This window comes from Kryptolebias marmoratus, linkage group LG18 (genome assembly GCF_001649575.2).
Source record: "Kryptolebias marmoratus isolate JLee-2015 linkage group LG18, ASM164957v2, whole genome shotgun sequence".
NCBI classification, from domain to species: domain Eukaryota; kingdom Metazoa; phylum Chordata; class Actinopteri; order Cyprinodontiformes; family Rivulidae; genus Kryptolebias; species Kryptolebias marmoratus.
Window position 1 is genome coordinate 4908131 of NC_051447.1, and position 18850 is coordinate 4926980.

General features: G+C 47.0%; 1 protein-coding gene across 1 annotated transcript in view; it reads right to left on the reverse strand.

The window, feature by feature from the left end:
* The window catches only part of nfia (nuclear factor I/A), a gene marked incomplete in the record, with an annotated part of 47934 nt that extends 30024 nt beyond the window's left edge, over positions 1 to 17910 (reverse strand). Inside the window, 2 exon segments of the mRNA XM_025009638.2 lie at positions 11555 to 12083; positions 17100 to 17910. Coding sequence (XP_024865406.1) covers positions 11555 to 12083; positions 17100 to 17126 — 556 coding nt within the window.
* Positions 17911 to 18850: the final 940 nt, after the last annotated feature.

Consider the following 18850-nt stretch of genomic DNA (forward strand, 5'->3'; position numbering starts at 1 on the left):
GGGGGGGGGGGGGTTCAGGACTCAGACAGCCTGCTGGAGTTCAGTCAGATCGCAGCGACAGGCAGCAGGGAGGGATGGGGACATAGCTGCTGATCAAACCTGCTCTGATCTGAAGTTCAGATGAGAAAAACAACAAATGAAGAAGGAACTGAAGGAGAGAAGGAACCGGTTCTATTAGAACTGCAGAGATGTTCCTTCAGCTCCAAACCAACATGAGAGCCACGTGCTGGTTTAAAGATGAACGTCTCATCCTGAAGTCTGAACACTGACTCAAACACTTGGTGGTTCTCATTCTTTGCTTCGGTCCTTTCAGCACCAAAAAACCGACAAACGTTCAGAGAGTAGAACTTGAAACCGGTTCTGAAATCCAATTTCTTTGGGTCCCATCAGGACCCGTCTCACCTCCATCATTACCACGGCTCAAGACAAGAAGGAGGCAAACTGCTACTCAGAGTAATTAGAGGGGGGAGGGAGAGCACGACAGGAAAATACCTCTGAAAGAGAAAGTGGAGGGGGGGGTTCTGACCCGGGGGCCTACTGACTCGGGGCCTGATTGTGCTGCTGGGAAACGAAGTCACAAAGGAAACAGGAGGAGTCCACTTAATCCTGGTGGGGGTGTGGGGGGGTCAGAGCGGTGCGGCGTTTCATCCGGACGCCGCTAACCGCTGCGGGGCGTTTAATCCCCACGGAGACCGGGCTTTGAACCGGGACTTTATGGAGAAATCAAATTCCCGACCACCTTCTACGAGCTTTTATCACACGGCAAAGCACCGCATCGAGGGGAGGGACCGCTGCGAGAGGGCGAGGGGGGTGGGGGGGTATTTACTCAGGAGACACTTAAACAAGCAGCTGGAAAAAAGTAAGATCCGTTAAAGAGAGACGGAGAACCCGGACAGACAGAACAAAGACCGGTTTACAGCAGGACCTGACTCTCTTCTTTTTACTCAACAAAAGTGTCTGAGAGCCGAGTCCTCAGTGCTTCACATCTCCCCCCAAAGCATTTCCTCCTGCACGGGGGGGTGCGCTTTTCCACCAGCAACCGGGCCTCCGGGTTCTGCTGCTTCATGCATCAGCTCTGCAGGAGAACCAGGCTGGCACTGCATAGGAATTCACGGAAGGTTACACATGTTTTTTTAATATTAATCCAACGGTTTGTCCAGTTTTTCTCCAGGTTCCTGAATGGTCCAACTCTTCGGGTCAGAGACGACCTGCTGGAACTGGTTTTTGCTGACAGAACCAGTGATGAAGTTCTGAACGTCCTCCACACAAACAAGCACTCAGCAGAACAAAATCAGGTGAAGGTGAAGCTTTAGGTTCTGTTCAAGAGGTTCTTTAAATTTTCACTCGGTTATTCTACTGCTAACCAGGGTTCAGGTTCTTCAGAGACCGGATCCAGGGTTCAGATTCTTCAGAGACCGGATCCAGGGTTCAGGTTCTTCAGAGACCGGATCCAGGGTTCAGGTTCTACAGAGACCGGATCCAGGGTTCAGGTTCTTCAGAGACCGGATCCAGGGTTCAGGTTCTTCAGAGACCAGGTGAACTGATCAGAATCTGTAGTTTATTCATGACGGAGCAAGAGGAAGTTCATCAGATCTAGGTCTTCAGTGGATCTTTAAGTCCTCCGCTCCTGCCTTCAGCAGTTCCTTGAGACCTTCATGAGACAACAAACAGATCTCACTGGATCAGAACCGCCATTAGTCACAGACTCCAAACGGAGCGGTACCTCAAAGAGGCTCAGCTCCAATAACTAAACTGCGACTGGATCCACCCTGACTGGACTGAAACTGGACCCAGACGGGTCAGCAGTTACTGAGCAGACATTCAGGTCACCTCGGTGTCAGTTCTAAATTCTGCAGCGGCTCAGCAGGCCTGTCACGTCTCAGCAGCTGCCTCGCTGTGAACTCTGGGAGAACCGGGCTCAGCAGCTGCTCATCCAGGAGAATCCTGTCCGACCCATTTGTGACGGCGCCGCCGCAGCAGCTCCTTAATAATGGGAGGTGAGTTTCAGGCCTGACGGCATCGTTTATAGACAGGGTGCTCTGCGACGGGCCGGCCCGGGATGCTATCGTTTAAAAGCAATATGGAGAGGAATTATTTATGAGGCTTCACTGCACACACACAGAAAATACACTCACACACAAAAATACATCCTCACACACACACCTCTCTGCAATGCTGCACCGTGAAGGGCAACAACATACCTGAGTTCAGCGTTACAGTTTGTGCGTGTCTGTGTGTGCGTCCGCAAGCTGATTCAGATGCTGTAAACTGAATCTACGGCTGCCTCCAGAATATCAACCAGCATGAAGTCAGTCTCTGTGAACACGAAGCGACTCAGCAGGAACCGGAACCCTACACAGCGGAGTGGGTCTCTGCAGGGCGGGCCTTCGTTTTGTCACGAACTATTCAAGATCCAAAAAGAACTGTTCAAACCCCTGGAAGAACTGTTTGAAGCCCTGAACGAACGGTTCAAACCAGGTGTCAGTCAGGAAACTGAAGCGTGATGCAGAGACACCAACGGATCAGAGCTTGGACACAAAATCCATTTCCATCCTCGTCATTAACCCATATCGACTCAAACTGAAAGTAATCAGCTCAGAGCTGCTCGTCACGCCTGAGTCAGTCTTCTCACACTTTTCAGAGGTTTACTGAAACAACAATCTGATGATTCAAATTATTTTATATCATATATATTTTAACATTTTATCTGAGTCTGAGGCTCAGTTAAACTAAGCTGATTAAGGTTCTGTTTCAACCTGTACGGAACGTTTTACCTGAGCAGAACATTTTATCTTAACAGAACTTTTAATCTGAGCAGAAGAATTTTTTTTAACACAACTTTTTATCTGAGCAGAACTTTTTATCTGAGCAGAAGAATTTGAAAACTGCTTGGTGTAAAAACTCGATCGATCCTAAAGTTCGTTGTGAAGCTTTTTGACAGTCGATTTATTTCCTGGACACAGTGAGAGCGCCTGCTGAGGTCAGAGCGAGGAAACGCATCACACGCTGTGCTGCTGCCAGTCCAACACACACACACACTCGTAGAACAGTGGCGTCGCTCTCCAGATGGACCTCGAGTCCTTCAGGTCCTGCCAGCAACAGCTTGCAGTGTGAGCGCTGAAAACAAAGATGATGGATTAAATATCGTGTGGAGAGGTGGAGCAACACGCTGCGACATGATTGGCTGTTATTAGAGAGGAAGATCGACTCGTCTTCCTCCTCATCTTCCTCAGTCCCACTGCAGGCAGTCAGGAACATTTTACCGGATCAGGTCGGAATAATCTGAGAGCAGTTTCTAAAGAAACTCATCTCGTAAACACAGTTATCCTCTAAAAATGGATTTTCATTCTGATCCATCACTGCAGGCAGGATCCCTTCCACCTGTCTTCCTCTCTCACACACACACACACACACACACACCATGAGCCTAACGAGCCCGTTAACTTACTTCCAGCCAGGCGATCTGTGACGGCAGGTGGAACGACGATGTTGAAGATTAATCAGGTTGGAGCATTTACATCAACACAGAGCGATCACTAACGAGCTGCAGAGGTCAGAGGTCAGGGAGGAGTGTCAGGGTCGTTTGGGGGGGCGCGGACCAACACCAGAACCACAAGGACCAGTTCATTCTGTAACTGCATCAGGATCAGACCGATCTGGACTGAACTCCCTGCGGTCCTGAGGTTCAGTCCAGATCTGAGTCCAGATGTTCGGAGTGTCATGAAGACAAGAACCACACCTCTGATATTCAGAACCAACAGGTTCAGTTTATGAATGATTAAATTATGTTCAGTAGAAACACCAAAATGTTTGGTAAATAAATGTTAGTTTGAACTCGCCCAGATGTTCTACCAGTCGGTTCTGATCCAACAATCAGTTTCTTCATTTCAGTTTGTTTGAATTTCTGAGAATTTTTTTTCATTGACTGTTTGTTGCTTTAGAACCTTTCAGATGTTTGTGTTTATGTGATTTATTTATTCATTGATATTTTATTGGAAGGAATTAATTTATTTATTGTTGATAAAATCTTCTGATTAAAGTCTAAACAAGCAGAAAGTCAAACAGAGTTCAGGCATTCACCAACAGATTCAAGAGTAACTGTGGGTGTCTGTGTGTCTGCGTGTGTGTGTGTCTGCGTGTGTGTGTCTGTGTGTGTGTGTGTACACAGATCAATGCAGTGACTCTTCTGATATCTGAATACATGAATTCACATTACACGTCTGTTAGGTCGCCTCATTGATCAGCAGAAAGCTGACACACACCCCCACAGACAGTTACACACACACACACACAACACCAGTAACACACACACAGACAGACAGTCTTAGCTGTAGCCTCTCCTGAGTCCACGCTGCAGGGAAACACTTTAGCAGGAAGAACTGAGGTCAAAGGTCAAGTTGCTGTTCACGCCAACTGTGTATGGAGCGTCTTTAGGCTCCGCCTCCTCCATCACTGAGAGGGGTTATAATGGAGGAGGAAAACGAGTAGTTGGACAGCTTTTATCTCTGTATTAAACACTTCTCAGTCTGGAGGCCATTGTTTCAACGCAGGGGGACAAGGAGGGATGGAGGGACGAAGTGGGGACAAGGTAAGGGACAAGGAGGGACAGGGGGATGAGGTGGGGGACATGCTGGGACACCAACAGGTTATGCAGATGAGATGTTAATTAAACAAAAAGTGAATGAAGTCTGAAGTGTGGGAATGAAGAGGCAGCTGCATTCATTCATCCTCGTCTTCCTCACATCCCTCCTTCATCACTCCTCCGGGGGGGGGGACACACCACACCCCCGTTTCTCACATCCTTCCTTCAGTCTAATGGGGGGTTCCCTCAGAGACAAAAAGAGCTGATTGACATGCTAATGAGGACAAGGAGACAGGTGTTGTTGTTGTTTTTAATTTCTTGTTTGTTTGGAGTCAAAGGGGGAGGCAGGGGGGCACTAATGACCAGAAACCTGAGCGAACCACAGGTGCAGGACAGGCAGTGTAAGCCCTGCCCCTTCATATAAATTTGTTCTTTCTGATCCGTTACATCCTCCACGGTTCCCCCTGTTGCATTCTGCATACACACTGACTCCCCCTCCCTCCCTCCCTCCCCCCCGGGGGGAGCGAGGTGTACGGTTACAGCCGGGACCGACCCGAAAACACACTGAAACACAGACACAGAGCTGCACATTCAAATCCTCTAAAATCCAGTTTTATTCCAGACAAATCCAATAAATCCTGCGTTCAGAGGCGTTTGTGTGATATGAGCCTGAAGCTAACGAGCTCAGACCTAATCCTGCAGCCTGGACCGGATTTATGGATCCTCCTTATTCAGATTAAAGTCAAACACACTCAGAGCGGGACACTTATGGCCCAGAAGCTGCAGGCAGCGTAACACAGAGCTCAGCAAACAGCAGCTGAGTCGTCCGCACACAGGAAGTCACAGCATTTCAAAGTAAAGCCATACGCCCCCGGGATCTGGACTACTGAGACCTGTAGAGTCTGAGAGGGAACTCTGACAGCTTCGCCAGCAGGCTTTGTCTAAGGCCTGCTTCAAACCTGGACTTCATCTCCTCTAATCTCACCATTTCTGAGGATTTCTGAGGATGTCACTGCATGAAACACGATTTCTGATGACGTCACCTCGTGGACGATTTCTGATGATGTCACAGCGTGAAGGACAATTTTGGCCCGGACCCAATACTCACACTACACCCTACACCCCTCTATGAAGTGTGTTCTCAGTCGAAGTGCACAGAAGGGTTCGTGTGCGCAGGTTACAAGCATGCAGAGATTGGAGAATTGGGACAGTACAGGTTACATCATCGACTTGTGCCTCTGGGCCGTAACTGTGACATCCAACAGGGTGGGGCCGGTCGCTGATTTGGCATTTTAAGAAGGTGCCAGTGTAATTTTAAAAGTACAGTATAGGTATTTTTGCTTTCCAAAGTCATTGCAGGAGATATTTGGCTGTTCAAATGTGTTTTGTTATGACTTGTTGAATACGAAGCAAAGTTTGATAGTTTTCACACCTGTACAGCAGAGTGAAACAAGAATTATTTCAATACTTTACATTTAAAAACTGCTTTTTTCGTGACAGACGCAGCTTGCTCTGTCACTACTGCCATATTTCTGCCTTCTCATTCAAAACTCTTTCACTGTCAATAAAGATAATAAAAAAAAAATAAAATCAAAACGTCACATGCAGCAATGAATTGTGGGTAAACACTTTGCCGAAGTCCGCTTGGATGCAGGCTTTGCTGAAGGCCGGATGTAGTACACAATGGTGGCGGGGCTAAAGAGCACTCTGATGATGTCACAGCGTGAAAGACGATTTCTAATGATGTCACCACGAGAAGGACGTCTTCTGATGACATCACAGCGTGAAGGACAATGTTCGTAAAATCTGGATGAAGCTCAGAAGAAAGCAGGATTTCCAGTAAAAGCCACAGGTTGAACATCTTGAATAATTTAGGTTTCTAATGGTTCTGCTGAGTCTCAGTCAATCAGAACCATGCAGGACGTGTCGTGGTTCTGTCCCGAGGCGGAACTGAGCGTGTGCAGAGGCGGTCTGCACAAAGACCCTGGCGGTACATTTTAGAGGACACGGTCTTGCAGGCCGTTCGTTTTAAAATTAAAACGTTTTGACGGTATTAGCTTATGACCCCCCCTCCATCAGTCTCTCTGCACCCTTGAAAGCGTGCGGTGACCCAGAGACGTATAAAACCAGGCCGGCCAAATGAATTGCTCGGGCTGCGGAGCCATTACGGCGAGGAGAGAAGCTGCCCTACCTGTGCTGAGTCAGCGGTCTGCTCACTCTATCCGTCTAATGGACAGCAGAGGAATTTAATTAGCAGGAAGCCGCAGAGCTGGGGGGGGGGGGGGGGCGGTCGACCCCTGCTGTCATCCTTTGGAAACCCCGTCTATCAGCAGGATGATCTCTTATCATCGGTGGCCTTTTTATTTGTCCCAGAGGAGACAGGAGGGAGCTGCCCTGCTCAAAGGCACAATGGCAGCTACAGCTTTCAGCTCGACATCCCCCTGAAATATTCTGCTGGTTCCATGGTTCCGTTAGAGACATCACACCTGATCCAGCAGGTTACCACAGGTAAAACCCTGATTTAAACTAGAAGAACTCAGAGAGCACGAACCTGCACCAAGGCTATAGCTTCATTAAAAAATTATCAAATCTGGACAAGCAAATATTAATCACTTGTTTTGTGTGACCAGCCCAACATTTCCTGAAAATTACATCAAAATCTGTTCATTAGTTTTAAAGTAGTCTAGCTAACAGACGGACAAACCAACAATCACAACGAAACATGACCTGTTTGGAGGAGGAAATAAAAAAAAGTTCCTGAGAACATCAACTTCAGGACTTCTGTTTGTGGGGTTTTACCAGCCTGGGTGTGTTAAGGCTGCGGCTGTGTGAAGAAAATCACATCGTTTTGTTCTCCTGGTAGCTTCCACCCCTGGCTGATACAAGGTTTGAGCAATGGAGCCATTTTGTTTCTGCTGCTCCTCTGAGAAGCAGATGCAGGAGGTTAGAAAATCCAGCCGTCTTTACAACTGTTCCAGCAAAACTTAGAAACCTGTGAACGTTAGTGAAGAACTTGTGGAAGGAGACATCAGAGTTACTGAGCACGGAGGAGACACAGGCGGCTCTCCGTGGCTGTGGTGGCTGGGAGGAAGTGCGCCTCGGCCTGGCAGCGTCGGGACACGTTCCCTTCATTCGCTCATTATCGGACCGGATCTCTGAGGGGTTTCACCACATGGCAGACATGTCAGTAGAACGTCAGGAGTCAAACTGTTACACAGAGGACATGTCTCACAGTTAGCTGCATGCATGAAAGTTTTTTAACATTAATATTTGTGGGAAACTGAAATCAAAACTCCATGGACCGGCAGCAGAACTGTCCCACAAAGAACCAAACAGACCTCTGCACCTCTTCCTCGAGGAGTTGTGGAGACGCGAGGGGGAGGTCTGCTGGGGGAGAGGGGAGGAGGTTTTACCAATTAGCTCGGTGACTGAGCCCCTCGGTCTCTGACACGTTCATCAACAGGAGCTTTTGTCTCCATTCTAAAACAGTTTTCTGTTTCCAGTGAGTGAATAAAACCCACTGAGGAGACGGAGCTCACACGGTGACGCTAACGAGCTAACGACACAGGGAGCGCGCGCGCACACACACACACACACACACAGCTGTGGTATCAGTTACTGAGAGGACATGGCTGAATGTGACAGCATCAGAAAACAACATGAAGCGTGACACAACCAATCAGCTGCAGCTCAGCAGGACAGACCACCCCCCCACACACACAAACACACACACACACAGCAGGAGCAGGTTCCCCCACATCAGAGTCCTTGAATCACCAGGACGTCATGTTATAGTTTGTTCTCTGTTAAAATTTAAAGGATCATTACACCAAACGTACAGGCCAAACAAAGATCAAAGGTCAAACAGAGCCCCTGACAGGATCCAGATCCATCAGCTGACAGCTGAAGGTCCACTGGGTCTTTGGTGGATTGTTTCCTGTTAGTGATGGACAAAAACATCTTTAAAGTTTTTAGGTTTTTGTCAGACGGCAGTGAAATCTTTTGCAGTTTTTTTTTTTACGTCAGTTTTGATTAAAAAAACGGATCAAAGTTTCTGTCAGATGAAGGTTTTCAGTTCCACAGCTTTGAGGAGTTTTAGTCGACCCGGTTCTGGTAGTTCTCCTCCTTCCTGTCTGTTCCCGCAGCCAGACGGAGCTCAGGAGTTTCCACCATCTGTGGAGCGTTTCCCTGCAGATGCTCACAGCTGTTCAGGTTCATGTAGCTGCTTAGCATAGTGTGTGTGTGTGGGGTGGGGGGTGGGGCTGAAAATATTTGACCCAAATTGGATGTTTTAAACAGCTGATGTTAAAGAGACTTTTTTATTTTCATATAAAGTTAATCTGACTAAAAAACAACGTTTGAAGTTTTTTGAGAATCTTTACGAGAAACCCAAGGATGAACAGGAAATGTCCCCACGTCAAACTACATGTCCCATGATGCAACACTTTCCCTCACAGACCCAGGTTTTTCAGCTCCTGAAACGTCTTTGACGGACTTCAGCTGCAGGAAGTCACAACATTTCAGTCTGAGGGGCCCAGACAATGTCCTCAGGTCTGAGGGGCCACACAATGTCCTCAGGTCTGTGGGGCCCCAACAATGTCCTCAGGTCTGAGGGGCCACACATTCCTTCACGCAGAGACTGACCTTCAGAGTGAGTCTCCTACATTTCCCATGATGCATCTCTGCAGCCTGATCCTGCGTCCGACAGTTTAAACCTTTCTGCCAACAGACGGTGAGACGACGGACAGAGGAAGCTCCTCTTCATACTTTTATTTGAACTTTTCAGAATAAAAGCCTGAAAAGGAGCGTATTGCTGACTTTATTTTGATGACGTCAGATGAACACCTGAACATCTGCCTACATTTGTTTCTCTCCTCCTGAAGACTCCCCTGGTGTTTATGTGATTCTGACCCGGGTCGATCCGGGCCGGCGATCAGTGCCGAGTTTCTGTGGTCACAGGGAGTACTTCAGGAACCGCAGCAGACAGTGGTTTTCCTCCACGTGGAGAGCAGCAGAATGGTCAGGTTTCTGACCCGTGGGGTGTCCGTTGGTTCTGGAAGCATCAAACGTGTCACAACAGCATCTTCATCAGTGACCACACTCCTCTTCCTCACAGCTTGACTCTGACCTGAAGCTGACGCTGCCATGCACCAACATCTGATCAGAACCCAGAACTTCAACCAGAATCTGCTGCGATTTTTCTGAACTTTAGTTCAGAAAAATGTTTAAAAGCTTCTCAAAACATGTTGATGCTGCTGTGTGAGTGTGTGTGTGTGTGATCATGTAACTCATTTTGTTCAAACTAAAAACCTTTATTCAGACAAACTGATCAGTTTGATGGCGAATCAAAGTTACAGAATTGCACACACACACACACATGTGCGCGCTGCAAAGCATCAAGTCATCAGGAACGAGTGCAGGGGTCAAAGGTCGCCCCCTCACCTCCTCCCCTGATTCCTGTTTGTAACACAAGCATTCAACACGTGCTGAGAGGTCAAAGGTCACGACACTGAGGTGCTGCTGCCCCCTCCCCTCAGATAAAACAGGTAGAGCTCAGCAGGTGTTTCTCCTGCCAGAAGAGGTTTTACATCCCATGACCTTCAACCCTGCAGAGGAAGAGGAGCTGTTTGTGGTTCAACAAAATAAAAGCCTGGAGTAAACAGTGTTTCTAATCTAATCAGACGAACAGAATCAGGTTCTGGTTTCAAATTAACCTGAAGCTGCAGGAACCTGGATGTTCTGTGGGCCTTCACCCAGAAACTCAGAACTAGATGTATTCCAGCTGTTAAACACTGTCACTGATCCACAGATTGAGTTCTGTTGGACCTGGATCTGTGTCTGTCTGAGGTCCACGACTCACTGGAGACACTCAGCAGCTTGACGGGACAGGAAGCCAGATCTGCACTTTCACAATAAAACCCTTCGGGTGATTAAATTATTCCAACTGGATATGAGAGACTGAAGTCATCTTCAGATAAACAGCATTTAACACACAGGTTCACTTTCTGATGCTGCCCAACCAGTTTTAAAGGGACAGTCTGGTTATTTTTAAAGGGAAGTTCTGTCTGATAATTCTCATTAGTTAGCAGTTCATGAGACGGACGTCAGTCACAGAGCAGATGGAGAAAGAGGTGAGATGGAGCACACATGGTTACATGGATGTTGTTCAGGAACAAACGGCGTTGTGTTAAAGTGTAGAGGTTTAATCTTAGTTAAAGAAGCGACGTTGTTTCTGAGAAAGAGTTGTTTTATAAACCTGAGAAATGATCAAAATCAGGCCCTCGTTATCCTCGCTTGGATGCTCTGTGGATGCCACGGCTGATAAGCTTCTAACTACTGATAACTGTCAGACAGAACACCACTTCAGAGTTGACTGAACCATCCCTTTAAAGATGTTCTGATGGAACATTAAAACTAAACTTGGTGTCATTTGATTAAAATGGTAAAACAGATCAATGAGCCGTACGCTGCTGGATGTTCCAAGTCGAGGAGCTTCAAAGAGAACAAAGATTTAGGATTTCAAGGGTTCTCCAACATTTATAAGACATTTTACTGGGTGGTATTTTTAGAAGACCGTTGCCATGGTAACTCAAAACACCATTAAAAGTACTAGCAGAACAATTCAATTCAATTCAAATTCAAAAATACTTTATTAATCCCAAAGGGAAATTAAATAAGGAGAACCATCTCCTTCCAAACGTTGATGAAAACAAAAAAAACAACCAGATCCAATACGTCAACCTGTCCAGAACTAGACCCGGTTCTGTCAGAGCAGCAGAGTCCAGGTTCTCCTGGAGTCCAACAGAACCAATGAGTGATGCTGCTGAAGACCCACTGACACCAGAACAAACACAAGTTCTGTTGCAGGAACACAAACACTCACATCATCAGTTCCCTCTCACAGCAGGAAGGGACTGTTCTTCACTCAGACACAGCAGAACCAGAACCAGGCCAAACCCGACCTGGACTCACCTGTGTGGACGAAGTAGGCCAGGTACAGATCCAGCTCCTTGACGGAGACTCCGATGTGGTGCGGCTGCACGCAGAGACTCGGGTTGGAGCACTGCGGAGACTTGACGAGCCGCTCGCCGTCGGTGCTCTCCAGAGGAATCCCTTTGAATAAAATCACCATGACCAGGTCCAACCTCCACACTTTGTCCGCCTGCCGCAAGCAGTCGATCCGCCTCATCTTGCCCTTCTGGTCCGGGTTGGACAGAACGCAGCACGGCGCCTTCTTCCCCGTCACCGTCAGAACAAAGTCCTCCCTGAATTCGGGCCGTATGTCCTTCCGTAGTTTGGCCAGGAGGCGGGACGCCCACTTCTGTTTGACCTCGGGCTTCTCGCCGAGCAGCTCGTCCTTCACGGCGCGCTCCTCCTCCTTGGACATGCGCTTCTCGTGCTTCTTGAAGTACTTCCTCTTCCGGGCCTGCAGGTTGAACCAGGTGTAGGCAAAGGCCCGGACGTGAGGCAGCAGGGCTTCGATGAAAGGATGGAACTCATCCTGAGGAGCAGAGACACAGAGACAGACGGTTAGGTTCTGATCGGTCAGGAGCTTAGTCCAGCTCTGCTGGACACTCTTAAAGGACCAGTTGTACTAAAACAGGAGAACCACCATCCAGCTTGATCTCATCCCTGTCAGATGACCTCCAAACGGACCGGGTTTAGAGCTTCAAACGGACCGAGTTTAGAGCTTCAAACGGACTGAGTTTAGAGCTTCAAACGGACCGGGTTTAGAGCTTCAAACGGACCGAGTTTAGAGCTTCAAACGGACCGGGTTTAGAGCTTCAAAAGGACCGGGTTTAGAGCTTCAAAAGGACCGGGTTTAGAGCTTCAAAAGGACCGGGTTTAGAGCTTCAAACGGACCGGGTTTACGGCTCCAAGTAGGACCAGGTTTAGAGCTCCAAACAGAAACGGGTTTTACCCCTCATTAATGACTAAACCCCATTGATGTCTCCGGGGAGATTTCTCTGTTTCTGACAGAAACAAAATCTTCTCCTTTAATATTTAAGCCCTTCCATCCACCTACCCTTTAATAAAGAGTAAATTTGAAGAATAGCAACTATTAAGATTAAGCAGATTTCTGTCCAATGAGGACATTTTGTGGGCGGAGCTGCTGAATGAATCCTGAACGCTGATTGGACAGAAATGTTTTCAAGATTAAATGATTGTTAGATTTGTTTTCAGGAAGCTGCTGATCATCTGATCCAATGAGATTAGGAACCTTTTTAATGGCAGCCTATTGGCTGTCAGTGGTACTGCACGTTGATCCTCCGCTGGCTCATTTTCACTGCAAATTCTAAAGATTTAACAAAAACACAAAAATGATTTTTTTTTTTTTTTAATTAAAATTACCTGATTTTTTAATTTTAAATAAGATTTTTAGAAAATAAAGTTGAGGAATAAAATACTAAAACTTGTTCTGGATCGGCCGATTTTTACTGGACAGTTTCTTTAAAAAAAATTTTTAAAACTGCTGATTTTCTGTTTTTTTCCAGCTGTTCTAAATGCTGTGTAATTCTGAGAAATGTTCCTTCTTAAAATATAATAAAAATACTTTTATCAGCAACTGTTAGGACATTTTATTAAAACAGTTAAATTATATTTGGTAATCATGCACCTTTAAAAGATCTAAACAACACAAACGTGTTCAATTTAATGAAATGATTTTTGTGCTGAACTCTGACCCAAATGTTGCCTGAACATTGACCCCTGACCTCCTGCTGCTGCCGGTCAGAAACAAAAAGCTCAGAAATTCACTTTACTTCAAATCTGTGCTGAGGATTAATTCAGGCAGAACAGCCGATGTCCAGCTGATTTCTGTTCAGAGAAACGGTCCTTCAGCTTAAACCCAGAGCTCCTCAGGGTTAGGGTCAGGTTAACCAGGGTTAGGGTCAGGTTAACCAGGTTACCCAGGGTTAGGGTTTGGGTCAGGTAAACCAGGTTAACCAGGGTTTGGGTCAGGATAACCAGGTTAAGAAGGCCTGGAAAATCTCCAGAACCTTTTCATGGGAATCATGGAAATCTAAGGGAATCAGTGGAAATTTGTGGACATTTAAACAAATCGTATCAGAGGCAGACAATGTCATCAGGAAATAATTAATTTGACAAAAATTTAATGGCCTAATTTACGTGTGGTGACATCACTGACGACATCACAGATGACATTGTTGCGTCCCACTAACTGTTAAAAATCTATAGATTTTGAACATTTCTACGTTTCTCTCTTGATGTCCTTTTCTTTGCTGACTGAGACTTTTAGGAATTAACATTTTATAAATAAACTGAATTAAGTTCATGGAGAATGTTTTCATCATTTGATGATTTTTTTCTTATTGTTCACAAAAAACAAAACAAAAAAACCCCCTGTAAATTACAAAAAAAAAAAATTATTGAAAAGTCTAAAATGTTTTTAATACAATTCTGAACTATTTCCCATCCGTTCCATCTTTCCCTACGTGTCCCATCTGTCCCTACGTGTCCCATTGTATCCCATCTGTCTCTACGTGTCCCATCATGTCTCATCTGTCCCTACGTGTCCCATCGTGTCCCATCTGTCCCATCATGTCTCATCTGTCCCTACGTGTCCAGGTGACAGTTCATCATCTTCAGGCAGGGGTACCTCTTATTTCAGGGTACAGAAATTAAACCGGACTCTTTCAGAGGCTAAAACTGATTAAAATTCTTCTCAAGGCCGACTTTAAGTGATATAAATTCCAGGTTGATTCTGATTATTTCCTCTTAATTCCCATGGAAAGTTTCCAACTTTAAAGACTCTCTGAATTTTCCAGCCCTCGGTGGGAGCTGCCGTAACCCAACCTGAGCAGGATTTCTGGGTTCTGCTCCAGAACCCAAAGCAGGAGGTTCTGTGTGAGCCGAGAGCCGGGCTCGGAGCCGCGCGGCAGAAACTGCATCTACGGGCCGAGCCGAGCATCAGAGCGCCAGCTGCCGAGCTCCCCTCCCTCCCCTCCCTCCCCCGTCCTCGGCTCTGAATGCAGCACATTGTTTCTTCTTGGATCCGGTCCAGAACCTCGGGTTTGTGTCTGAGATGGCCCGCGGCAGCTCGCAGACGTCTCTGCAGGACGGGTTTTGTTTCTGTTCTGAGCTCGGTGTGTTTGGGAGTCCTGAGGCGGTCTGCAGGACTCAGAGCGAGGATCCGCTCGTCTCCAAACATTCCTCAGTGGATCTGCAGCTCCACATTCCAACGTTCAGCTTCCTGACCCACTCCGAGTCCGGCTGCACCGCCGCCTTTTCACACTCCGTCTGCCGCAAACAAAATCCCACTTAACAAGTCAGCCCGGCTCCGGTTCTATTCCTGCCGGCGGGGGAGAAAATCCTCTGAGTCTCAGGAAAATTCTCTCCCATCACGGCCTCCGATTCAATAATCCGCTTTTTAATTTACCATCCAAATAAAAACCAGGGAAAGCAATAAAATCCTGTCCTGAACATTTGGGTTTTATTTGAAATAAACCCTGGAGGTGATAAATCGTCTCAAATTGGGAAATCTAAAATAATGTGATGATGTGAAAAATTAAGGAACAATAAACAAATTAAATGAATAATTTAAAATATGAAGAACAATTAAATATCTTCAGATTCTTTTTAAAACTGGAGAAATGTCACAACGACACAGGAAAATTTAAAAGTAAACTGAATATTTTTTATGTTTCAGAATTAAACCGAAGCCGAAAAGATTTGAAAATAAAAACTGGAATGATTTTAATTTTTCTGCTCTAGTGTTTCAGCTTCATGCAGCCTGAAGTCCAGCTCAGGTTCCTCAGTTCTGGATTTGTTGGAGAGTAGACCCGCTCCCTGCTCTGCAGAACCTCTGCAGAACTTCCGCAGAACCTCCGCAGAACCTCCGCAGAACCTCTGCCTGTGCTGAAAACCCTTCCTGTGAGTCTTGACGCTGCTCGAAGCCAAAAGGATTTAATTAAATTTTACCTTGAAAAGGAAAAAGGAAACCATTCGCAGAGGGAAGCAGGTTCTGACCCGGTTCTTTCTGTGTCTGACCCGGTTCTTTCTATCTTTCCAAAGCAGCGGGGGGGGGTCAGTAATCCTCACCCCTGACCCCCTCCCTCTCTGAGGGAATTAAGCCAGCGTGTCTCCAGAACCAGAGAGGCCCGGTGAGGCCCGACTGAGGTGCCGACAAACTGCTCAGACAGGAACAACAGTCAAGTGGACCAGAACCACAGGAAACATGTTTCTGTTCAGGGTTAAAATCCGGCAGAACTCAAACGGTCCTGAACGGGTGTAATTTAAATAATTTGCTTCTGAAAGGATAAAATAAAAATAAAAAACGATTCTCAGAAAATCTGAATTTTGTTTTAAATTCTACAAGTTTGAATTTTCTTCTTGATCAGAACCAACAGACGGGGTTCTGTCTGTGGTTCTGGAGAACATCTTGTGACCCAAAGATTTCAGCTGCTAATAAAAAATATTTATCAAAATCTATAAAAACTAAACGGCAGCTGCAGAAATGTCCGGATGAATTCATGCATTCATATTATTTTGTTCATCTGATGAAGTTTTTATTTAAAAGTGTCCATTCGCAGCAGCACCGGCGTTAAAATCTGAAATATTTACAACTTTTAAATAAAGCGCCCCCTGGTGGCGGAACAGGAACTGCAAACATCGCCTCGAAAAAATTTCTACAAAGAAATTTATTAAAATTAAATTTTTAAAATTTGATTAAAAAAACCCAAATAAAGTCTGATTTTCTCTCTTTAAACAACACCAATCCTCCAAATTAATTTTAAATTTGGAACAAATTCATATTTTTTACTAAAACAAACATTTTATTGAAAAAAGGAAAAGATTGAATTTTCTAAAAAGAGACAAATAAATTTGAATAAAGACAAATAAAGTCTTGGTCCTGTCAGGTCCTGTCAGGTCCTCTCAGGACGGCTGCGGTGCCGATTATCCGTTTAAGGACCCGATAATCAGATTAAAGGTTCTGAACTGAACTGGATCCTTTCAATCTCTGAGGTTGAAAAAATTTATTCTTTATGCTTCCTGTGGTTCTGCTCTGAGATCCAAATTAAATGGATCAGAACCTCTGGTTCTGTTTAAATTCTGGCTTCACTCCTGAATTGGATTTTGACCTCTGACCCAGAACACAACCTGCTTTAACTTTAGGAACTGGGCCAGAACCGCCTGCTGGGTCACCTCAGATACCCAGTCCAGGACTCAGGTTTCTGTCAGACAGCAAGATGGGTCAAAGTACTGATCCAAAAGTCAAGAACAGCCTTTACGCCTGGCTGCTGTCAGACCCCTCCAGACCCTCACAGAACTAAAAACTGATCAGAAACTTTCTGTTAGCTGCAGCTGAACGGTCCAGTTCACGGTTCTGGCCGGTTTCGGCAGCCCAGTCGGACCCAAAACAAGTTTATGAAACAAACAGAACCCCCAGAGAGACTTCCTGCAGCATCAGAACCGAACCAGCAGGTGCTGCACAGCTCTGAGGAGCCCAGGCCCCTCAGGGGTCAGAGGTCAAAGGGAAAAGGTCAGCTGGACTCACCTGAGTGAGACATAACGGAGAATACATCCCTCTCTGTCCGAACCGGTCCGGATCTGATGGCTTTGTGTGTGCGCGCGCGTGCGTGTGCACAGGTTGACGGTGTATGCGCGTGTGTGAGAGGGTGGGGGGTGACGGAGCCCTTCTTCCTTCACATTTCCAAACAGAACCGAACTTTGACCCCCCGCAGCTTACATGGACCGTCCGGACCTGTGGGGGCCCTCCGCCGGGCAGAGCAGAACTTTGAGCCCAGACTCCGGCACCATCTCCAAAAAGTCCCGTTAGAGAGCAGAACAGCTCAGAGCACGGTCCGCTCCGTTTCCGCTGCCGCTGCTGGCCGATTCCGACGGGTGGTCCAAAGTTCCGAAACGGTCCCGAACTGCATTTCAAAGCGGCGGAGAACAGCGGCGGGGAGCGGCTCCCGGCAGCATGCGTGTCCGCCCCGCGGTGCGCTGTGGCCGGCCAGAGGCGGTGCGGCTCCTCGGTGCTCCGGGCGGAGGGACGGAGGGCGGTGTCAGCGGAGTCCCGGGAACACCGAACCGGTCCAAACAGCGGTCCAAGGAGGTGTCAGCGGAGTCCCGGTCCAAAGAGCAGCGGGACGGGCTCCCGGTGCTGCCGGAACCAACCGACAGCTGCTTCCCGTGAGAGAGTCCAACAGGAGGGGGGCGGTCCTGTCCCGTCCCGGACACAGAAAGGAGAACCTCCTCCGAACCGAACCAGAACTGGTCCCTCTCTCTGCTGATCGACCCTCCGCTCAGTTTCACAACTCCAACCGGTGAGGCTGCTGCGCGCGCGTGTGTGCGCACGTGCGCGTGCGCAGCAGAGCTCCTCCCGCCACTCTGAGAGGAACCCGGTCGGGTTCTGGACCCTGTGGAAACCCGGCTCCAGAACCAGGCAGGAGGCTGAACTTTTCCAGAACTCCACAGAACCAACGTCAGTATCGGTCAGCTGGTACTGTCTGTTAGCAAAATATCTCCGGATCCAGGGGACACATTTTATCCAAACTTTTATTAAAAGTGATCACTGGGTAAAGCAACCAGATGCAAGATGGCCAAAACAGCTAACCAAACACAGCCAAAGGTTGGTGTAGTAGTAGCCGAGAGTCATCCTCAGCCTGTCCTTTAAGGCAAAAAGCTGCAGCTCTTGTCCACACAACTTCCAACCTGTCCACACATGTCCATGCCACTTCCAACCTGTCCACACCACTTCCAACCTGTCCACAACTATTTCCACCTGTTTCCACCTGAGCCACGAGTCACTTCAGGGCTGTGAGTCACCTCATAATCGCAGGCTGCCTCTGAGCCACGAGTCTGAGGATCGTTGTCAGGACTTGTCTATGTCTCCTCGTTAGGACTCGTGTGCGTCTCCTCGTTAGGACTCGTCGGTGTCTCCTCGTTAGGACTCATCTGTGTCTCCTCTTTAGGACTTGTCTGTGTCTCCTTGTTAGAACTCGTCGGTGTCTCCTCGTTAGGACTCGTCTGTGAGGACTAACTCAGGAACAGAAATCAAACTGAGTTTTAAATCTGGTCGGTGATCAGAGATCACTCGGTCTCAGGAGAGACCTCCAGCCTGTTCCGGTTCCACTCCAGGAGACTATGATTAAAGCTGATCAGAAACACCAGTTTTCAGTGTTTTTGATCTGAGTTTGGATGTTTCTCCGTCATTAACTGATTGTTTGAAACTTACTGTGAGTCAAACTCAGGGTTTTTGTAAAACTGGAACATGAAATATTCCTCAAGTTCACATTCCTTGTT